The sequence below is a fragment of the Phoca vitulina genome, unplaced genomic scaffold (genome assembly GCF_004348235.1).
Source record: "Phoca vitulina isolate PV1807 unplaced genomic scaffold, GSC_HSeal_1.0 scaffold26, whole genome shotgun sequence".
NCBI lineage: Eukaryota > Metazoa > Chordata > Mammalia > Carnivora > Phocidae > Phoca > Phoca vitulina.
Genome location: NW_022589729.1, coordinates 22,123,357 through 22,147,058, shown reverse-complemented (window position 1 = coordinate 22,147,058; position 23,702 = coordinate 22,123,357). Strand labels below are relative to the sequence as shown.

Genomic DNA, 23,702 nt, shown 5'->3' with positions numbered 1-23,702 from the left:
CATCTGCTGGGGGCTGTCCTGTGCATCACAGTGTGTTGAGTCACGTCCCTCACCTCTGTGCCCCAGATGCCAGTAGTACCTACCGCATCCTGGGTTGTGACATTTCCATATGTGCCCTGGTGGGCACGTCACCCCCAGTTGAGAACCTCTGTGCAACCAGCACGAGCACTTGCTCAGCTCCAGTGGAAAGTGATTATGTCTGGGGAGGGGGGTGGGCATCAGAGACGGTTCCTTGAGAAAAAGGTTTGGGACCAAACCAGGAAAACAACTCCCTCCCCGCCCCCCAGCTTTTTTCCCTAGAGCCTAGCCCAGTGTTTGGTACAAAGAAGATGCTCAGAGTATGCCTAGGCAGTGGCTAAACAAGTGAACGGTGAATGAGGAGGAGCGGAGCACACAGAGGATGGGGAGGGGCACAGATGTTCCAGGCTTAAGGACTAGCACTGAGCAAAGGCACAGGGGCCAAAAGAATTGCAGGCAGCCCGGTCCCTGTTTCCTGGCTAAGGAACAGGATTCTGCCTGGTGCAGCTCTGCTTTAGGAAACTGTAGAATCCCCTTTTCTGGAGATCCTTAAGAAGAGAAGTGGGTAAACCAGCTGTTTAAATAGAGTTCTGCCTGTAAATTATAAAACCACTGCTAATTGATCGCAGCACTCCTTCCTGGTAAACTTGCACTTGACTTTGGAATATATCTGGATAGAACCCTCCAAAAGTTACTATCACCATTTGGAGTTGGAGTACCAGATGTCACCTGTTTTTTTCCCCTCCCTGGCTGTGGTCCAGGGGCCTGATGGCAGGACTGGGGAATGGCGTTCTGCCTGAAGCCAGCCCAGAAGGGAGCGCACCAGCCCCTCTTAGCCATGAGTCGTACTTGTGTGTGCTTACTCTCCAGGGCTGTGTCTCCTTTCCCTCTATTCCACCCTACTTTTTCACAGCCCAGAACTGCTCTGCGACTGTCCTCTCTTCTTTCTGTCATTTGACCATTTATTCATTCATTCACAGCCATTACATGAGTCTGGGTTACGTGCCCTTGAGATGCAGCAGAGGACACAGATGCTCATCAGGGGCAGACATAGACTACCAGCCAGGCAACTACATTAGAGCCTGGTGAGTGCTGTGTCCTGTGTTGCGGGAAGCAGGGTGCCCTGGGAGCCCAGAGGAACCTCGCCTAAGAGCTGGCTGAGTGAGACTTGTTGGCACCCTTTTAGGAAAAGAATCTCTGTAAGCGGAGAGCTGGAGTGAGGTGACAGAGAGCTCCGGCTTTACGAGTCTGGGATGGTCAATTTTATTATAGTTTTTTCAATGTGTGTTAAAGAGTTCTGTGTCCAGTAAAATATATATGTCTGCCTGCCCAGGGAAAAATCACCGTGGTTCCCTGGTAATAGGACTTTGTAATGGCCTAGAAAATGCAGGGAAACCTTTAGAGTGAGTTTCTGATCTCCATTAAAAGCGTTTATGGTGTCGGGGGAGCTGTTTCTCTCTGATTTGTGTCTGACGAGGGCCGAGGCTGAGATGTCAGGGAGGAAGACAAAGGCCCACGTGTGTGAGTGGACAAGTCAGGTGCTCCCTGGGCACACCGTGAGGAGCAGGCTGTCTGAAAGGCCACCTGCAAGGAGGACCAGGCACAGAGCCCTGGATTAGACACCTGCAGAAATAAGAGTGCAGAGAAACTTGCTCCCTGCCTTTAGAGAGTCAGGCTAGAGACTCAGAGAGTCAGGAGAGACTGGCAGAGCTAGGCGCTGCTGGTGTTGGAAAGGCAGAAGGCAAGACTTGAGATAGTAGGTTGGGGAGCCAGGGTGGGAAGGATGGCATGAAAGGTTCCCGCAGGGAGTGAGTGAGCTGGAGAGACCGGATGGCCTCTCGATGGCCTTGGGTGGCGGTGCAGGAGAGGGGAGGCTATAGCGTGGGGACGTGGGGTTGCCTCCCTGCCCGTCTATGAACCCGAGAGACCCATGAGGCAGGATAGGTGTGGCAGGTGGGTGGAACAGAGGACGGGCCCCCTGACTGCATGCCCAGGGGATGCATTTGTGTAGCAGGCTTTTATGGAGGACGTACTACATCCCAGGGACTGCATTCTCCCTGGAGGCAGATAGACGTGTCAAGAAGTCTGGGCAATAGTGGGATACAGAGGCTGTGGAAGAAGCCTGTTGCAGGCTCCAGCAGGGACCCCAAGACAGGACTGGTGATGCCTATCTGAGGGGAGGGAGCCAGGCTGTAGGCAAGTATGTGTTCTCCAGGGGACACAATTGCTCACTCCATCAATCAGACGTTTCCTGGGCACCTGATGTGTGCTGTCCAGTACTATTGGGGTTGAAGTGGGGTTATATATGCACAAAGTGTCGTGTCTCGTGGGGGAGACAGGACTAGCATGCACTGGGAGTTGTTATTGCAAAAGTAGGACATGTGCCTTGGCGAGAGCGGCTCAGACACCAGATGTCCTGTAGCTTGAAGAGGTGATCACTGGGATGGCCCGGGAAGGCTTCTTGGAGGAGGTTAGTCTTGAAGTGGACATTGAGGCATGGCTAGAAGTCACCCCAGTGGGGTGGCCCTCTAGATGGGGAGCAGTTGGAGGGATGGAGCAACAAAGGTGCAGTAATGGGAGGCAGCAGAGATCCGCCTGAACAAGTGGATGAAATATAGGGAAATAATGAAGGTCAGGCCGAACAATTATGGTAGAGGGCCTTGAATGCCAGACCAAGGACTTGGATGTCCTCTGAGGGATACTCAAGTCTCATGTTGCAGAGGCCCACGGCGGCATGGGGATGGCAGCCCTCGGACTCCTCGACTGAGGGATGGGAGAAGGGCTTGTCCGAAGCCACCTGAGCCATCTCCCAGCCTCCACGGCTGGCACGCCTGTACAAAATTCTCTCCCCAGCATGAGCCCCGGTTTGGCTTCCTGGTGGGGGAGGGGATAGGCACAGATATCAGTTCAGTCACGTGTGCTCCCCCCCCATCCCCGAGCGCCCACCCCCTGTCCCCAGGAGCGCAGCCTTGGCCAGCTGTTCCCATGGCAACTGCCCTCAGCACCGAGCACTGAGCACAGAGCTGGAGGAGAGCAGCAGGCCTGAATCTTCACCGGGGCTCACCCAGGGGCCCAGGGGAGCTGCCCCCTGTAACAGGGAGTGGGAGCAGTGGCCAAGAAACCTTGAGGGCCCCCTCTGTCAACGAACTGCTGGCTGCTGAGTGGCGCTGGAGCTAGGCATGCGCAGCTGATTGGCCATCTTTTCTCTGACCCTTCTTCTGAGGCTGGGGTGCCCCCTCGGCGTCCTCTGTCTCATTAAAGATGGACGACCCCTGGGACGGTGGGGGCAGGGGTCACCAGCTGCCTGGGCCTCTTGCCCCGAGACGGGCTGGGGATCATTTGCAGGGAGAACGCGTCTTGGCAGGATGAGCTGGGCCTCAGAGTCCCGGGATGATCGCCTCGGTCGGCAGTATGTCCCTAAGAACACGTACGTCCTATTGACAGATATTAGAAGCTAATCAGGGGAGTCATAAATAGCTAGGCTGTTTATCTCTGGGTTCTGTTCTATTAGGTTGCTTTCTCATTGAAAATCTGTGATAAGTGAGACCACAGTCGCCCAAGTGACTCACGGGGATGAGCACTGGAATTGGAATCAGAGAAGATGGGTTCTTGTCCCAGCCCTGCTTCTTCCTAGCTGAGGCCAAGGGCAAATAGCTCATCAGTCTCTACAGCTGCAAAATGGGCTCTCAAGGTGCCTGCCTCACAGGGGTATTATGGGGCTTAAAGGACATAGGAATGTGAAGGGCCTGGCACACAGAACGCTTTTAATAAATGTTAATTTGCCTCCTTGCCTCCAGACAGGGGCAGAGGAGATCAATTCGGCCAAAGGCATCTATGGATTTCCAAGAGTCAAGGCCGTACTCTTCTCAGTACTCATTTTTCTTGTCCACTTTCCCTGGAAGCCTGGTCCCAGTTCTAAATTTACCCCCGGGCCAGCCGCCTCCATGCTCAGGCCTCCTGCTCCAGCCTCCATGGGTTTAGAGCATTTCCTTGCACCAGGGAGGAAGATGAACAGCAGAGGGCAGTTGGCTCTCCCGGGCGCCCCTAGGGCGTTCTTGCAGCACCCTCCTCCCCAGGGGCTCAAACACACAGACCCCCACTGCCCCTGTGCCCAGAGTGCAGGCAGCTCACTGCCTGTGCCTCCATCCTCCCCAGCCCCTGCCTCCAGCTCCAAGAACTTCCTGCAGGCAGGCTGGCCCTCCCCCTCGTCACCACTTCCAGCCCTGTGTGGCTCCTGGTCCAAGCTGGACCTTACTCAGCATGCAGACTGGCGTCTTTCCCTCTCACGTCTTCTCTGCCCTTCTTTTGGAGGACTCCTGCAGGAAGAAGCAGGAGTGCTGGGTTCTTCCAAGAATCCTAGCACATGGGCTAGCTGGGGGGGGGATGTGGGGTGTGGGGAAGGGGCACCGGCTCCACGCTGGAAGGATTTGTTGTCACTGAACTTAGATGTGGCTTTGTAGCTTGCAGTCTTGGAAATCTCCAGGGGAGAATTTTTTTTCCTGGGAATTCGGCTCCATTCAAACAGTGACCAATCCTTAGTTACTTGGTGGGGCTGCAGTGCAGGACCTGGGCCACCATGGGCTGTATGCAGGCCCTGCTGGGCTTGGGCGAGAGCTGAGACTGGGTGCTTCTTCTTGCCCTTCCCTGGGCTTCACTTCAGTATGGGTCCCAGGCTCTCCAGAGTGACCCCAGCCCTTGCACACCACCCCACTGGACCTTCTGGAGAAGATGCCCAGTATGTAAGTTCCTCTTCACTTCCTTTCTCTTCTCATATCCTTTCTCCCACTTTCACGAGTGTGGTAATGGGGTTGATATTTTTTTCTCTCAGAAGGGGAAACTAAGGCCCAGAAGGGCTGAGCAGCTTGCCCCCAGGTGCCAGAACATTCTGGGACTGGGACCCAGGGGCCTTGGCTTCCAGCCTGGTGCTCGAGCTCTGAAGGCCCTTCCCTTCCAGATGTGTGGGGGACCCCTTGGCTTCTCCCTGAGAGACCAGCTAGCAGGGGCAGGACAGGGTCAGGAGGAGGTGGGGTGGGAGCCTCCAGGCCCCCACATATGTTCCCCATGAAGGAGCGGGTGGGAGGTCCTGAGGAGGGGCTGGTGCCGGAGCCGTGCTTTTGGCCACAGCTGGTTCCCAGGCTCCTGCACTGGAATTGGACAGGCAAGAGGAGGATTCTGAGTGATCTGATTAAGCAGTCGAGCATAGCCATTGGTCTTGGCAAGCGGGCCACACAACCTGCCTGCCAGATGCTCTAGGAAGGTTCTTCCGAGGCCAGAAGATCTGCAGGTTCCAGAGCTGGGACAAAGCCCAGTGGGGAGGAAGGGCTCCCTCGAGGAAGTACCGGGCAGGAGCAGTGACCGCCAGCAAGGCCCCGAGTCTTGGAGGTAGAGGAACGCTGACCTGGCCTGCCACCCATCACCCCCCCCCCCCCCCCACCCCCAGTCTCCTGGCAGTCCTGCAGTGCATTCATTCCGCGGCCCAAAGGACAGGCCCCTTCCTGCGAATGTGAGGAGTGCAGGGCCGGCGTGTCAGTCAGGAGGGGCCTTCTGGGGTCTGGCGATACTGTCTTGGTTGTCATTGTCATGTATTTGGGAAAAAGCACGGACTTCAGAGTCAGATGTGGCTTCACCTTCTTACTATACCACTCATGCAAGCTGTGGACCTTAGGAAGTTAACTGGGCCTCTCTGAGCCAAACATCTATAAAATGGGGGTAATTATACTTAACCCCTAATAGCTGTTGTGTTAAGGGGCAAAACGTGTAGTCATGCCCTCTTATGCTCTCGAGAATAAGGGGGCATGACTACACGTTTTGGCAGGATGAGCTGGGCCTCAGAGTCCCGGGATGATCGCCTCGGTCGGCAGTATGTCCCTAAGAACACGTACGTCCTATTGACAGATATTAGAAGCTAATCAGGGGAGTCATAAATAGCTAGGCTGTTTATCTCTGGGTTCTGTTCCATTAGGTTGCTTTCTCATTGAAAATCTGTGATGAGTGAGACCACAGTCGCCCAAGTGACCACAGTCGCCCAAGTCCCCCATGCAGGGGACATGGTCCAAGACCGCCGGTGATGCCTGTAACGTGGGTAGTACCAACCCTGTATCCACCGTTTTTTCCTGTATGTACATACCTCTGATGAAGCTCAGTTTCTAAATTGGGTACAGTGAGAGATTAACAGCAATAGCTTCTAGTAAAATAGAACAATTATAACAATATACTGTAATGAAAGTTACATGAATGCAGACTCTCATTTCATGGGGCGCCTGGGTGGCTCAGTCGGTCAGTCAGTCTGCCTTCGGCTCAGGTCATGTTCCCAGGGTCCTGGGATCGAGTCCCACGTCGGGCTCCCTGCTCAGTGGGGAGTTTGCTTCTCTCTGTCCCTCCGCCCCTCCCCCCTGCTTGTGCACGCTCTCTTTCTCTCTCTCAAATAAACAAATAAAATCTTGAAAAATAAAAAAAAAAACATTATCTCACATTGCACTCACCCTTCTTGTGATGATGTGAGATGATAAAATGCCCACGTGCTGAGGTGAAGTGAAGGGAATGATGTAGGCGCTGTGACATAGTGCGAGGCTGCCCTTGACCTTCTCACTAGTCAGGAGGATCATTGGCTTCAGGACCATGGGTAGATGGAACCGTGGATAAAGGGGGACTACTGTGTATCCGTGTCTAGCATCATGCTCGGTACCTAGAAAATTATGAGTAAGTATTGTCTCCTTCCCCTTCCCCTCCTGCCTCAGAGAACATTGCCTGCTTTTTAAGAACTCTTAAGCAAACCTTATTAAGTTTCACTGTACGATTTCTCTGCCTTCTTAATTGGAAATCCTTAAAGCTGACCTTATTCCTTCTTGCTTCAGTTTGTGCCCAAACCATGGGGCAGTGCCATGGCCTTTATCCAAACCTGGTCCTTTTGGTGGGTAGTAGGACCATCCTGAAGGTGGGGAGATGTGCTAGTGGCAGATGGGCTGAGCCTGAGGGTCCCCAGTGGTAGGCAGCAGAGGGTCGAGGGGATCGGTGACATAGAAGGCTTTTCCAGAAATGTGAATCCTCCAGGGAGGCAGCCAGGCTGGGCAGATCACAGCTCTTTGATGTAGGAGCAGATGCTCTGCAGGCAGAGCTGGGGCTGGGGAAGAGGGAGGTGTGAGCAGCCTTCTTAGGCAGAGAGACCTCCCCCGTCTGGGGCAGCCCTGCATCGCCCACACACTGTCCCGAACCTTCTCTGAGCCAAGGAATTTCCTTAAAGCCTGACCTCTACCTTCTCCAGCCCCAGCCTGGCTCTGAAATCAGCAAGCTGTGTCATCTTCACCGAGTCCTTGCCACTCCATTGGGCCTCCCGTTTCTTCTTGTGCTCAACAACCTCTGAGGCTCATGCCTGCTCTGATGTTTGAGGAGCATTCATGGCAACCGTTTTCTAGGCTTGCGGCAGGGGCTATCTACACGGGCACATATACAAGTTGGCCAGACCTTGTACTGGCAGACCAGTTACCCTACACATCTGCGTTGTCTCCAAAACTACGTGCCACCCTCACCCCAAATCCACACCCCTTTCCTGTTGTCTTGTTTAAAACAGTGAGGGGAGCATGCCCTGTATTTGAGGTGTTGTGTGCAGATACAGGATGAATATGCCATGTCTCTGCCTTCCCAGAGGTGACAATCTAGTGGGGGAAAAGACAGGAAATCTGATCAGGAGCTCTGGGTGGTATGTGCCATTATTTCATTTTATAGGTAAGAGTACTGAGGCCCAAGGATTAAGTACCTTGCCCCAGGTCCCGGGCTGGTTGGGGGTAAAGCTGGCTCTGTGCCCCGTGGCCTCCTGCCACCCAACAGCCAGAGCCAGTCCTTTCTCATGGCTCAGCCTTGGCTTAGGTTGCATTGTTCCTGAACTAGGGGCTTGCTCTGTTGTCCGTGGTCAGACTCATTCCTTCCCTTCCTGTGGTTTCAAATCATTGGCCACATCTTCCAGGAGCCCCTCTCTGATTCCCTCAGCCCACCCCCACTTCGCCATTTTCTAATCAGTCCCCAGCAAACAGCATGGCCCCTGGCACTGCTCACAGTGCCTGAGCCCCACATGTGCATGCCAGCCTCCTGGCTGCGGACTCCCAGAGGCCAGGCCCTGCATGGATGGCTGAGGTGGAAGCCGGTGGCTTCTTGGGTCAGTAGGCGCGTCAGAAGCCATGGCCATCTATCCATTCGACGTGTCCCCTCGCTGAAGTCCAGCTACTTCCAGAGGAGTCAGGTGGGACGCACCTCTACAGCAGAGAAGACAGCAAGGTCTGGGTGGGAGAACTCCGGAGGGTCCCTAGCCTGGAGTTCTGGTGCAGGCAGAAGCGTGATGGGGGCAGGTCTCCCATCAGGAGAGCAGTATCTTCAGAGACAGTGCCTCTTGTCACTTGGCCATTGGTAGGTCCTGGGAAAGGAAAGGATGTCAAAGATTTGGAGGAGCTAAGTGACAAAAGCACAGAGCCAGAGCATGCCTTTGCTGCTGATCCTCTTCTGCCACTAACTCAGACCCTGTGCTCTGGCAAGTCTCTGTCTGACCCACTCTGGTCTTCAGCCGCAGGGCCCCAAATACCTCAAGATGGGCCCCATCTGTAAAGTGGAGAGTCCAGACTAGACAGTTCATCAAGGGCAAACACCTCCTGGAAACAGCCGGTGATATTAGTATAGACCATGCCCCTGGGCTCGAGCAGTGCTGTCCAATAGAACTTTCTAGGCGATGGAAATGGTCTCTATCTATAGTGCTTACGAGCCAACGTGATGATGTGGCCATTGAGCACTTGAAATGTGGCAAGGGCAAATGACAAGTGAATTTTAAATTTTATTTAACTTTAAATATAGAAGATGCTCAACTTCATTTGTCATTAGGGAAAAGCAAATTAAATCTACAATAATTTATACTTCACACCCATTTGGATGACCATAATAATAAAAAAAAAAAACAGACAATAACACATGTCGGAGAGTATGTGGAGAGATCAGAACCCTCACACACTGCTGGTGGGAATGTGCAATGGGTAGCCGCTTTGGGTTTTTGGTGGTTTTTTTTAAGATTTTATTTTTAAATAATCTCTGCACCCAACGTGGGGCTCAAACCCACAACCCCGAGACCAAGAATCTCATGCTCCACAGACTCAACCAGCCATGTGCCCCAAAGGCAGCCACTTTGGAAAACAGTCTGGCAGTTCCTCAGAATGTTAAACACAGAGTTACCGTATGACCCAGTGTTGCACTCCTGGGCATATATCCAAGAGAAATGAAAATGTATGTCCATATAAAGACTTGTATATGAATGTTCATAGTAGCTTTATTCATAAAATAGGCAAAACGTGGAAATGACCCAAATGCCCATCAAATGATGAATGGATAAATAAAATATGGTATATCCAAGCAGTAGAAAGTTATTCAGCCGTGAAAAGGAATGACATAGTGATACTTGATACAACATGAATGAACTGCTAAGAAGCCAGTCACAAAAGGCCAATATTCATGATTATGTTTATATGAGATGTCCAGAACTGGCAAATCTGTAGAGATGGAAAGTAGAGATTGGTGGTTGCCAGGGGCTGGGGTGGGGGGGTGGGGTGGGGAGTGGTGAGTGATTGCTAATGGGCACGTTCTTTTGGGGGTGATAAAAATATTCTGAAATTAGGTGATGGTGATGGTCACACAAATTTGCAGATGTGCTAAGAACCATTGAATTGTACTTTTTTTTTTATTTTTTAGTTTATTTTTAAAAATATTTTATTCATTTACTTGAGAGAGAATGAGAGAGAGAGAGAGAGCATGTGCATGGGGGAAAGGCCAGAGGGAGAGGATCTCAAGCAGACTCTGTGCTGAGCACGGAGCCCAACATGGGGCTCGATCCCAGGCCCCTGAGGTCATGACCTGAGCCAAAATCAAGGCGGATGCTCAACCCACTGAGCCACCAGGTGCCCCTGAATTGTTAAAAAGGGTGACTGTTCTGTTCTGGGAAGTATATCTGTCTCTGTATCTGTGTATCTAGATATTCATTTGCAGCTAGTGGCTGCAGCACTGGACAATGCCGTCCAATTCTGGCTTCGCCATTCACTGCTGTATCACCTTAGGCAGCTTACTTAACCTCTCTGGGCTTCAGTCTTCTCAATGGCAAAACTGGGATACTAACTGGACTGCTTCACAGGGCTGTCATGAAGATTACATGGGCTGATATACATGAAGCTTCTAGACCCGTGCGTGGCACACGGCGCTGTCGAAGAGTTAGCCAGTAACTGATCTTACTAGTTGGGTCAGAAATCGTGGTCCACGCCCGGGCCCAGCCCCCAGCCCCCAGCCCTTTCCCGAGCTTCCTCTCCCCTCCCCGCTTGGCCTGCAGCCCCCTCTCTGCTGTGTAAACTGCCCCTATCACAACCACTCCCAGCTCCCAGCCCCCAGCAGCAGCGTCACGAAAGCCTGGTGTCAACATGTAGGGTCTGGGCAGCATCGCTACCGGAAAGCAGTGCCAGTAAACCTTGAGGTCTGCTGGGCAGGAGAGGCAGGGCTTGTCTCCTGCGGAGGCAGGCAGTTCATTTTCTGCAGGAGGCCTGCCCTCCCGAGCTGAGCCCAGTGTCCAAGTCTTTAAAGGAGAGAAGATTGAATATGTTCGAGAATCTTCTCTCTGATCCTATAACCTCACATTCAGAGGTACGTGGGGTGGGGAAGAGAAGAGGACAGGATTGGCAAACCGGCACCCCTTCCCTGCAGGGGTGCAGGCAGGCGTCCCCTCCTTGGCCCCCAGCGCCCAGCATTGACTGCCCTCCGCCGGTCCTTACCTAAAGCCGTATCAGGGCTAGACGGTAGGAAGTGGCCGCGGAGGTGTTGCTTTCCCCTGGAGCTTTAATGCTCACTCTCCGTGGTCGCCTCCAAAGGTTGCACTTGCTCACCGGCTGAGCAGGCTGAGCCGGCCTGACCCGGGCAGCCTTGTGGAGCTGCTGTCTGGCTCCCCTCCTCCCTCCTGCTCACTGCAGAGAGAGGCTGCCACTATCCCTCTCCCCCCCCAGCCGAAAGGGCCAGGCTGGGCATGGTGGGGGTGTGGCGGGGGTGACTCTCCTCCCTCTCACCAGGAGGGAGACCTCCAGAGCACAGATCCAAACCCTCATCCACACCCCACAGGCAACCCCTCGTCCCGCTGGGCACTGGAGCAGAAAGCCCGTTGGAGTCTCTCTGAGACTTTGGCTCTGGATCTGAGCTTGCCAAGTGGAGCCCACAGGTCCCCGGAACACTCCCCCCCCAAACCCTCTGCACGCCCAGGGCTGATCGGCTCAGCCCAGAAGCCAGGCACTGCTCCCTCTCCCCATGAGTAGGACAGGCTCCCCAAAGTAGATGCTGTAAACTCTTGGCGCTTCTCCAAGGATGATAGTACAACCCAGGCACTGAGGCCTGGGGTCGGGGGCCGGATGCAGGCCCCAGGAGTGCAGAATCTGGGAGGAAAGGAGGTGTGCTAAGCAGAAAGCAGAGGGGAAAAGACCCTTCTGGCAGCCCCTTGCAAGCCTGAGAGCGAGAGGGCTGCTTTTCTGCAGTATTGCAGCCGCCGCAAGGCCACGGCTGGCTGAGGACCAGCAGCGCCCCCTTGTGGCCCATCTCCGCAGCAGCGACCCTGGCAGGGACTGGACTGGGGCTGGCATCCTCCGAGCAGCAGGGGGACTAGGTGGCTCCTCGTGATGGACGAGTGGGCTTTCCCAGAAAACAGTGGATGTGTGCCCAGGGAGTAGACTTGGCCTGAAGGCCCAGGACACAGCCCAGTGGCCTGGCATCAGGAACTCAGCCCTGTTTTGTGATGGATATCTATTCTGGTGGTGTGCAACAAGATGTCAGAATTTCTCAAAATGTGACCTTCTGGGGGTGCCTGGTGGCTCATTCAGTTAAGTGTCCGACTCTTGATTTCAGTTCAGGTCATGATCTCAGGCTCATGAGATGGAGCCCCTTGTTGGGCTCCACGCTCTGCGAGGAGTCAGCTTGAGGATTCTCTCCCTCCCTCTGCTCCTCCCCGCCTTACGTACTCTCTCTCTCCCTCTCTCCCCACCCCACCTCCCCTTTCCCCTGCTCATGCTCTCTGTCTGTCTCTCTCTTTCAAATGAATAAACTTTTTTTTTAAGATTGTTTATTTATTTATTTGAGGCAGGGGACAGAGGGAGAGGGAGAAGCAGACTCCCCACTGAGCAGGGAGCCTGATGTGGGGCTTGATCCCAGGACCCCAGGATCATGACCTGAGCTGAAGGTAGACACCCAACTGACTGAGCCACCCAGGTGCCCCAATAAATAAAATATTTTTTTAAAAAACAAGACCTTCTGTATCATCCATATGGGGGGCTTGCAAAGATGCCCCATCTCAGCCTGTTGAGTCATGGTCACTGGGGATGACACCCTCACCCCCGAATCTTTAACACATTCTGGGAGAAAAGATGTTTGTATGGGATTTAGCCAACTACAAAGCTATAGAACCAGATGGTCAAAGTTGGTTAGGGGCCTTGGGTATTCCCTACCCCAACTCCCTTGATTTATTTTTTCTTTAGAGGAGGGTGAGGAGAGGCAAAGGGAGAGAGAGAATCTTAAGCAGACTTCACACCCAGAGCAGAGCCGACATGGGACTTGATCTCAGGTCCTGAGATCATGACCTGAGCCAAAATCAAGAGTCAGATGCTTAACCGACTGAGCTGCCCAGGCACCCTCCCAACTCCGTTTTTTTATAGATAGGGAAATTAAGGCCCAGAGAAGGGAAGTCATTTATCCAAGACCCCACAGCTAATTAGTGTGTGCCCTCAAGAAGAGCAAGCCTGCCCCGCTGCCTTCCTCCCCTGTACCCCTGCCTCCCCCTTCCTCTTAGCCCAGTGCCCACTAGGGACATATTGCAGAGGCTCTCTGATCCAGAGAGTGAAATGACAGAATTGGTAACAGAATAAAACGTCCCCCCGCCTGCATGCTCCATGGAAGGGGGTGCCTCTTGCATGGAGGCCCACCCAGTGCTCTCTCTCTAGGGCCTCTGGGCTCATCGGATGGTGAGCAGGGTGGAGGGAGGAGTGGAATTGTAGGGAGATTGCCTGAGCTCAGCGGAGACTGGTGAGCTGGGTCACTGTCAGTTTCCATGCCTGCTTCTGCCGCACCACCAGACCGAGCCTCCCAAGACTCAAGATGAGGAGTCCATCTGGTGCAAGGCTGCTGGCTGCAAGGACCTGCAGGACCCACCTAGAGCAACCTCTGAGCAGGGGGTGGAGACCTGGAGGGCTGAGGACTCCCCAGAGGTGGGACCCCATCGCCTCCTCTGGCTGGACTTCGAAGGTGTGTGTCCTTGAGTAGAGGAGAGAGAGAAAAGTGATGCCAAAGCCATTTGACTTGTGGGAAACACAGCATGTCAGCCATGGATACTAGTTGTGATGTGGTAAACTCCCAAGCATCCTTTGTGCTCGTGGTACTAAATGTTCTTGGGGAAGGTGGCCCACTGGCTAGGGCTGGAATACTTGTGTTCGTAACGCTTTTATTATAATGCTGTTTGCCCCATGTGTACTAGGAGCCCAAGCTGACAGATTTTAGAGTTTGGAGAAGACTTGGATGCCACCCTTGGGATCTAATAGGGTCAGGAGAGATTTTTTGTTTTCTTCTTGGGAGTGGTTGAGTGTGTGTGTGTGTGTGTGTGTGTGTGTGTGAGATGCTTGATTCCTCCTTCTGCAGGTCATTTAGTCTAGCCTGGATATCTAAGCGGATCTATTCCCAGACCATCCCGAACAGTAATTTACATTGTTTGTTTGTTTTTAAAGATTTATTTGTTAATTTTGAGAGAGAGAGAGAGCGAGAGCACGCGTGTGCGAGCAGGGGGAGGGGCAGAGGAAGAGGGAGAGAGAATCTCAAGCGGACTCCCCACTTGATCTCATGACCCTGAGATCCTGACCTGAGCGGAAGTCAAAGAGTCAGATGTTTAACTGACTGAGCCACCCAGGTGCTCCACTGTAATTTACATTTTGATCACCCCCTCTGGGGACACATCTCAGTGCCTCTCATCCGCAGCCCACAACCCAGCCAGGAAGAGCCCCAGGCCGAGAGCACACCTGCCCTGCTGTTCACCACCTGGGAGACTCGGGGCACGCCTTTCCGCTCTCTGGGCCTGAGGGAGGTGTTGTTTTTCCCCCATCTATGAAGTGAGAGGGCAGATGATTCTTCCGAGCCCCGAAATGCCAGGACTTGAAAATGTTCTTGCCCTTGAGTCACTTCCGTTTCTCCTGTGGCTTCTCACGGAGCCCAGCCACTCACAGCAGAAGCCAGTACAGAAGTCAGCCGAGAACCCAGTCCTCTGTGGCCTCTGCCCTGGGCTAAACGACTAATGCGGTTTCTGAAACATTGGTGGAAGTAATTAAGATTTCGGCAGTCAGTTATCACAGTTTACTTAATTGTCAGCTAATAATTAAAATTGTACAGAACTTGGGTAAATTTGACTGCTGGGGGATGGATCCCCTGGAGTCCCTCCTCCTCCCCGCACCTCCCTAAATCTGGTGGGGTTCTTAGCCTGCGTTGGAGGCCCCCATCCCTTACTACCTCCGATTTCAGACTGCTGGCCAGGGATGGCCCCCAAGGCCCAGCCTCTCCCTCGGCTGAGCCGGGGTCCGGGGGAGCGGGTTTGAAGATGGAACATCACTATGGTGCAGGACTGTCATCAGACCTGATGACTCAAGGATGAAGTTTTGTTTCCACCTCGTCTACTCCCTGCCTCCCAGGATGAGGGCCTCCCCCAGCCAGGGCAAGGGCCCAGAGGAGGATGGGCAGTCCACCCGAGCTGCACCTGTGGGGCTGGCACCCCCCACCTGCAAAGGAAAGAACCAAGAAGCCAGCCCCAGCCCCAGCCCCAGTGCAAGCGTGCACCCTTTGCTCACGGGCCCCTTTGTACCTTCTGATGAACAAGAGCTACCGTTTATAGAGCACCTACTATGTGCCAAATGCAGCGCACGGCATTTTACCTGAATGAACACTGTCACCCTCACCACAACCCTCCCAGCGGGGCACCATTATTCTCCCCATTTTACAGAGGGGGAAACTTGCAGCAAGCTGAGGTGCCTTGTGCAAGGTCAGACACACCGAGAAAGGACAGAGCAGGATCTGAACTCAGGTCTTTCCGACTCGAAGAACTGTGTTCTTGCTACTACACCGCCCTGTCCATTCTTGCCCCAGCGTCTCCATTTCTTGGTTAGTTCCTAGTCTAGTTCAAGTTCACAGTCTTGCCTTCCTGAGGAAGCTTGTTTTCCTGATTTGCCACCAGTTGCACAGTGCTTCCTCCCTGTGCATTATCCCTTCTCCAGATTAAACGACCCCTATGCTACTGCTTTCCTCTTTTTCCTTCCTCACCTACAGTGGAGGAGGGGTCCACATAAACCTCTCGGTGCATATGTCTGCAGAACTGCAGACCTGCACACGTGTGATTCCTTTTTTTTTTTTTTAGATTTTTATTTATTTATTTGAGAGAGAGAGAGAGAGAGCACAAGTGGGGTGAGGGGCAGAGGAAGAAGCGGACTCCTGCTGAGCAGGGAGCCTGATGCGGGACTCGGTCCCAAGACTCTGAGATCATGACCTGAGCGGAAGGCAGACGCTTAACCGGCCGAGCCCCCCAGGCACCCCCACACATGTGATTCTAATGGTTTCCACAAACTACTGGCCAGACCACAAGTAGTTGTGTATGTCTGGAGACATGTGTATTTCGGGGCACTGTATTGTAGTGGAAAAAACAGGAGCTTTGGAGTCCACAGATAGGGAAAGTGCTTAGGGTCATGCCCGCCGTGTGGTAAGCGTTCAGGAGCGACATTATTTGCATTTGTGTGTGTGTGTATCTGTGTATCAGGTTTATTTGATTGCCAGTCCGTGAGCCCAGAGACTCATGACAAACAGTATGCCCTCTGTGGTCTTGCATAAGGGGCAACAGTGTGTAGAAACACCATCCTACCTTGCAATGCCCAGTGCATGCTGGGAGGGTGATGTTGTTGGTGGCACCTGTGAGTTACCATGGTGATGGCTGGGTTGGGGGAGACTCTTGCTCTCTTCTGAGCCAGAGGAGCACATACATCCTCCCTGGTTGCTGCTCCTTTTGCAGGGAAAGGCTTGGAGCAGCCGCCCGGGACAACCTCATGAGCTCCCCCCATAGACCTCCTTGTCAACCCAGAGCTGCAGGAGCCCTACCTGGCCTTTGTCCAACCCTGCTTCACACACACACACACACACACACCCCATTCTTACAGCTGGACCCTATTCTATAGGAGTTAAGAGCGAGCATACCCAGACCCTCAGAGTAGGGCTGTGAGGGGTGTTCGGATCAGGGCATCCAATGGAGGGGACAGGTGTGCTCTGCTGGCCACAGCGTGGGCCCAAGCAAGAGCAAGACCCTAGCTAAGCCGGCCTGGAGAACGCTTTTTTCTCATCTGCACAAAGATGACAAATAGGCTGGGGGTGTGCTGACTGCATCCCACAGGGAAGGACGCTGAGGGAGGAGAGGAGCTACCAGGCCCTCCCTCTCTGCTGTGTCTGTACTCTGTTATGTCCCCTAGGCCTATCCCACACCCAGACTAAACATTTGACAAGACACATGGAGGTGACCTCTGAGGCACCATGACTTATCCAGTAAAACAAATCAGCAAGCTTTGGGGTCATCATCACAAAATGGTGTGTGCCTCACAGACCTTCACCCCATCTCTGATCCTCATGGGAGATGGTGAGAAACCGGTGAAGCTTAGGTATGAGTCAGGTGGATGGAGGGAAGGTCAAGAGGGGGCAAGGGTGAGGGGTGGGGCGAACTCTTTTGCAAATGCAACTTTATTCATATTTTCTAGTTAAATATGTAAAGATTTGCCTTGGGGTCATGGACGTGAACATCAAATTGCCCCCCAACCTAGCCAATGTGTCTGCAGCTTCTTGAGCTCCAGAGGCCTTCCCTGTATGTGCATGTCAGTCCTCTCATCATGGGGCTACCTCTGTACCCCGAGGAAGGTATCCGTCACCCACAAATGTGGAGCACAGCCAGACTTCTCAGGAGCCACCACCCTGAGCTGAACCTTTGAGAAGCAGGCTGGCATGCCCAGGATGACCACCAGGGGGCAGTGCTGGGGCACGGAGGGAGCTTCAGGGGGGTAGCCTCGGCAGGACCCACCCAGGCCTAGGAGCAGATGCAGATCTAGGTCACCCTCCAGCAAATCAGGGTCTAACCCAAACTCCTGCTGTGTATGCGCGTAGCCTACGCTGCCGGCAGGCTTGGCATCAGACGTTATTCCATTAACGTCTCTCCGAGACCTCCAGCTCATCTCCCCCTCGCTGGACCTCAGCCTCCCATCTCTTCTGTAACCAGCTTGGACCGGGTCACCTCCAAGGACTCTTGTGGCTCTAATTTTCAGCAAGTCTATGAGACTTTGGGGTATTCCCACCCCACTCTACCGACATGGAAATGAGGTAGCGGGATAGGGTGGTCTTTGAGGGAAGAGGGCAATGTGATCAGTGCAATGAGAAGTAGGAAAGTGTCTCTTTTTTTGTCACTACTAGAGCATTAAGATCCAGGTTTCCACACCCACACCCCCACACCCCCATGTCCCAGGGCCAGGAGCATTAGAGAATACAGAGGGACCCTCCTGGGGCTGGCTACCATGTGTATTAAATACTTTTCCCTAAAAAGAAAAAAAAGACATCTTCCTAAAGGGACATATATCCATCCATTCTTTTTTTTTTTAAGATTTTATTTATTTATTTGAGAGAGAGCACACGCACACATGCTCGAATAGGGAGAGGGGGAGAGGGGGAGGGAAAGAGAGGATCCCAAGCAGACTCCGCGCCCAGCGCCGAGCCGACCCCACAACTGCAAGACCGTGACCTGAGCCAAAACCGAGAGTCAAACCCTCAACCCACTGAGCCACCCAGGCGCCCCTATCCGTTCTTTTTAAAAATGTATTTCTTGGCACATTTTTTGTGGTAGCATCCGTCTATTGAAATGTTCATTGAGCACCTACTGTGTGCTGTCACCATGCTTGATAGTAATGGTGCAGAGATACCCTGTGATAGATCACAAGAAATACGAGTTTCTTCCTGGGCTCGACTCCGCTCTGTGGCCTTGGGCAATTTCTTCCATGGTTTTGAGTCTTAGTTTTCCCGTCTGTAAAATGGGACAAGAGCACAAACCTCCCGTAAACGTTGTGAGGATTCAACTAGCTGATACATGCACAGGGTTGGCATGCACACAAGTCTCTGAGTAACTCTTGGTCACCTTCCTCTTTGGGACTGCACACCCCTTAGAGTTATGTGCGCCTTTCCCTCATCGCTGCCAAACCCATAGAAAGAATTGCCCTGGCCCAGGAACCCACATCTTGGCACAATGTTCTTAGTCCCCACACAGGCATTTGGGAACCAAGCTTTAAAAATATATGTGTATACTTTCTGATCCTGTCTGTGTTCCATGCCAAGCCATCCGTTAAAGCCTTGGAGAAGCTCACAAGGTGACATTTGCCAGGATAAATAGGCATTGGCAGCCACAGAAGTGACGACACTTCTGTGGGACAGAGCTCAGGCCCCTGGCACGGAGGCTTGCCATTTGCCCCTTCTTGCCACCAGCATGGAAGCCGGATACATGATGCTCACCATGAGCGACCCTACCAGCAGTAGCAGCCTCCTGTAGGCTCCCCCAGGGAGAGGAGAGGTGCCTGGGTCTGGGTGTGGAGCTGGTTCTCAGCAAAGGTGCCGCCTGGCTTCCTGCCCACCCTCCCCAGTCCCCCCTCGGCCAACAAGACAGAGCAGCCCCCTGCCAGCCGGCCTGAGTATATTCTTGGGGGAAGATGGGCCTCTGAAGGGATTCGGAAATGTTCCCTTTGGCAGCGAAAAGAACCTCATGCCCCTGCTGAGTCTGTGGGTCGGGGAGGGACCAAGAGGGCAGTTTGACCAGGGGAGGACCACAGAGGGTTTCAGGATAGAAAAGGGAAGTAGCCTCAGAGTCAGGATTCTTGGGGTTTCTCCATTGCTTTGCAATCAGCTCTCTGTAGGCCCCTGACTCTCCATACATTGCCTTTCAGGGAGGCCTTGGGGGATTTGATTCCATTCAGTGAATTTGGATCCCATAGTCGAAGATAAACCATGGGACAGGGACAGGTCCTCTTCATTTTAGTGTCCTCAGGGCCTACTGGCATAAACTGTGTTTGATAAGGTTTACTGGATGGATTGATAGAAAGATGGAGAAAGTTCTTTGAGTTCTTCATGCTCAGAACCCCTTCATCTTTTGGATGTTATTTTCACTCTGGAAAGGAGATGGGATAAATTCTGTTTGCTTTTTGCTGTTGTAGATTGATTCTTCTCATCTGACCATGTTAACATTCTGCCTGGAAACCAAGGTTGAATAAAAGGACCCCTGGTCGTTTAGGATTCTGAGGGTGGCGGCCGTACCCATACAATCCTCCTCACTTGGGAGCGCACTGTTGCCCAGAGCTCAGTCTGTGCTCCAGAGAATGACTGCTCATGCCTTCCAACCTCCCCACCAGCCACCTCACTTTTAGGGGCTCTATCTGCACTATCCCCCCTGAGCCCCATAGAGCAACTCCAGACATTCCCAGTCAGTGCTTGGGGCCCAGGGAGTGTGACATGCTGGAGCTGGCTCTTACCAGCTTCCCAGAGCTGACTGGTAGCATCTCTTCCTAACCCTGCGGTCAGTGACATCATGTTGGTAGCTTAAAAGAGTCATGGGAGGAATATCTACACCACAGAAATTGACAAACACTCCAAGTCAGGGCGTCCCCACCTCTGAGGGCTGGTTGTTAAACATTTACCAACATATCACTAGAGATGGGGTTTGGGGCAGACATTCCAGTTGACCTCAACCACAGGAACCTTGCCTGTCAGGGACCTCTGCTCTGAGAAGCAAGGCCTTCCAAAAATGAAGCCAGAAGAAACAGTTCCTCAGGGGGTCTGGGTGGCCCACCCACCTAGGGTCAAGACGTCAGGCGGTTCAAGGGCATGTGTCTAGGGTGACCAGCATGGCCTGGGGAGCAGTGTCCTCGGGACATGGTCAGTCTCCACTCCTTGACACCCTCAGCTCTCACCAGAAAGTTCTCCACTCACCCAGCTGCTCTTTTCTCCCTCTAGACCCAGAGTCCCAGAGAAAGAGGACAGTGCAGAATGTCCTGGATCTTCGACAGAACCTGGAAGAGACCATGTCCAGTCTGCGAGGGTCCCAGGTGACTCACAGGTAGGTCTAAGCTGCCGAGGGGGCCACACCCTCCACTGCTCTTTCTCTCTCCCAGTCTGGAGAGCAGGGCTTCAGAGCCCCACGGTGCCACCACGGCAGGGACAGGAGAGTTGGCCATCTTGGCAAAAGAAGCTTGGCTTTGCCTGGGATCTGCTTGCGCTTGAGCATGAGATTTCATTTTGAGCAAATGAGTTTGAAAAGCACAAGAGTGGGGAATGGGAAGCCACCCCATGATTCAGGGCGTGACCTTCCTGTCCACTTTCCCTCCTTCAACACCAGTCTCCTCATCTGTTACAGATGCTGTCCTCCTCCTGTCCTGAAGTTTCTGTTATTAGAGGCTTCTAGAATCGTGCCCATCCCAACACCCAGCATCTTTTCCCTCTTCTTTCAGTTAGGTGTCCCCTTGCCTCTTCAGCCAGTGGCTGAGGGAGCCTGAGTGCTCAGGCTCCATGTCACCCAGATCCACACCATGGGGCTGTGCCCCTTCACCCCACCCTGCAGAGACCTTGCAGCCTCCCGCAGTGTAGGGCATTCCGCCCTCCCATGGCACCTCTCCCTGGAGCGGCATACTGACCACGGCCTCTGCCATGACTCAGAATTTCCCCCACTGGCTCCTAGAGCTGCTCAGATGAGCTCATGCTGTCAGCTCCAAGGGGGATAGAGGGCCAGGCAGGGGGTAGAAGGAGAGGGAGCAGACAGCCAGGATTGGGAAATCCTGGGGGGTGTGGAGCAGGGAGGCTGAGAGCGATTAGGTGGCCTGTCCAGTTGGACTGCAGATCGGTTCCTCCCCATCTCCTGGGGTAGGAAAATGAAAGCAAAGTTGGGACAGAAGGACAAAAGGATAGGGGCTTTGCTGAGCCCAGGTGTGTGGCCACGTGATAGCCAGACTAAACTGACATACCTCCAGTGACAGAGAACTCACTGTCAATCATCTCTGTGCACCGTGGGATTGCCATGACCAGGCAGTGGAACAGAAATCAGGCTTCATAGCTTTCACCCATCAGCTCTAGTTCTTCTTCTGCTTAAGAACACCCCTCCTCCTCTTTCCACTACTCTGCCTAGCCCTGTCCCATCCTCCTTATTGGACACTCAGCCCTTTGCTCCCAGATAGCTGAAATATTTTCAGTGCTAAATCAAAGCCTCTATTCTGTGGGGTTTGCAGGACCCAGCCTACTGAAAGGGATGTGGTCAAGGACATCTGAGGAAAAGAGTGCATGGGGGGAGGCTCCTGGAGGCCCTGGGGCTCAGGCCCCTTTACATCTATTCCTAACCTCCATCCCTCACAGTCCTGAGCAGGACCCAAGTGAGACAGGGGCCGGGCTCAGCTTGGCTCACCAGTTCAGGGACTCGGTGGAGGAAATCTTGAGCATCCTCCTTCCCTCATCCAGGGAAGTTGCTGGAACAGCTCTCAACCAAATCATATGCCAGCTCCATGCCAAAGAAGGCAGAAAGTGCTTAGTTGCTGAGGGGGTCACAGCCCAAATGACTCACCCGCAGGGGAGGGTAGAAGCAACGGCTTCCGTGTCCTGGTGCCACTGACTGAGCAGCCAGCCCGTGAAGCAGGACAGCCTGACCCCTTTTTGCTTTCTGTTTGGGGTGGAGAAGAGAGAGCTGGCTGGTTGGAGGGGAGAGCCTCCGACCTCTGGCTTCTGCCTCCCTTTGTGGAAAAGGAACCAAGAGCCCTGAGCTGGTTTTGCTGTTGACTGTGGACCCAGAGCCACTTCCTCTCTTAGCCTTTGGTTTATATTCTTCCTGGTCCACGCTTTGATAGCCAAAACGATTCCCTGAGTATGTAGGGCTTTTTTACTTTTTAAAGTGCTTTCCATCCATCAGCCCTTCCCTCCGTCCTGGGAGGAGGCAGGGTATGTTCATACCGTCTGGGTTAGAGAAGTAGCAGCCGAGGCTGGGGAGAGGGGTCCCTTGCCGGAGTTACGCCGGCTGATGAGGGTGGGTTCTGTGTCTGGCAAGCTTAGAACCCATGCCAGGCACGGTGCTGGGCACCAAACCCCAGAACAAACACAGGCTTCATGCTTGATGGGGAGCTTCCCGTCCAGTGAGCAGTTCCAGCCAGGTTATTTTCACTCTGGAACTTAGAGGCTAGCTCTAGATTCAATTCCTTTTTCAGAAATCTTTTATTTCTGTCCTGCTTCCTCTATTTCTACTGGCTCGTTTCCCCAGCAAGGAGAGCGTCTGGGTCAGGGGGCTGGAGCTGGAGAGGAAATGAAAGTCTCCCTCCAAGCCCGCCACTCCCCACCCCAGAGAGAGAGCGAGAGAGCGAGAGAGAGAGAGAGAAAGGCAAGACTGAAGTGCCAGATGCAAGGCTGGAAGGCAAGAACTGACGTTTTAAGCTAGAATCCTCCCCTGCTGACTTAGAGATGTCTGGAGATGGGTTGGGGGGGTGGGGTAAAAAAGAGCAGCAGAACCGAGGAAGAGGCACTTTTAGTGCAGAGAGCTAAGCAGGAGTAGGCCAGGAATAGCACTGAGGGATCTGGATGCTCCGCATACGCACAACCCACACTGTGCACTAATTTTATTGCCGCGGTGTAGACTGACTAGGGAAACGGGCTGTCCTGGACCTCTCCAGCGTCGTCACCATGGCCATCATCATCCTTTCCTTTCCCATTCTCATCTCATCGTCACGGTCAGCTTGTTTTCATTAAACCCTACCTGCGTGCGTCCCGGGACTGAGTCTGACGATGAGAACGTCACTGCTCTTCAACTCAGCACATTCGTCCTGGGTCTGCTCCTCATTGATTGGTTCTTGTACCTGGACCCAAGAACATGCCAGGCCCTGCGCAAAGTGCTGACATACAGTGGTGAGCGAGGTGGCCAGTCACACAGGCCCACGGTCTCCTTCACGGAACTTCCATTCACTCCGAGGTCCACAGTAATTAGAAACAGAAATAACACAGTATGTGACGAAGCACACGCCGAACACCAGAGGAGGGCCCGGAGGGGAGAAGCTGGAGGCACGCCAGGTCAGGAAGCCCCACAGAGGGTCAGAGGCAGTGCTCACAAATTGCCCTGCCCAGCCAGGGCACCCCCAGCTTGTGCACAGGACTTCTGTAGAGACCACCTGCGTGCTCAGATTCAAGGGTCTTTGGGCTCCTCCAGTTCTGTTGATCGAAAAAAATCAACCCTTGGGGACGCCTGGGTGGCTCAGTCGGTTAGGGGTCTGCCTTCAGCTCGGGTCATGATCTGGGGATCCTGGGATCGAGCCCTGCGTCTGGGAAGCCTGCTTCTCCCTCTCCCTCTGCCCCCCCCCCCCCCGCTTGTGTGCGTGCGCTCTCTCTCTCTTTTTCTCGCTCTATCTCAAATAAATAAAATCTTTAAAAAAAAATCAACCCTTATTTTCTCAGGGTTGGTAGACACAATTTGGGAGGATTTTCATTTTTTCAAGGAGCATTACAAAAACAAGAATAGAAAAATCAGTGTCCCACTCATACCTTAACCCCCCAAAGTGACTAAGAAATAGATGTGTTCACAGAGT

General features: G+C 53.3%; 1 protein-coding gene across 4 annotated transcripts in view; it reads left to right on the top strand.

Moving 5' to 3' along the window:
* The window catches only part of NAV1 (neuron navigator 1), a 168,605-nt gene that overhangs the window by 57,815 nt on the left and 87,088 nt on the right, over positions 1-23,702 (top strand). For all 4 annotated transcript variants that reach the window (XM_032422315.1, XM_032422314.1, XM_032422312.1 and 1 more), the window contains exon 4: positions 20,110-20,212. In XM_032422315.1, the coding sequence (XP_032278206.1) occupies positions 20,110-20,212 (103 nt within the window). The remainder of the gene's footprint in view (positions 1-20,109; positions 20,213-23,702) is intronic.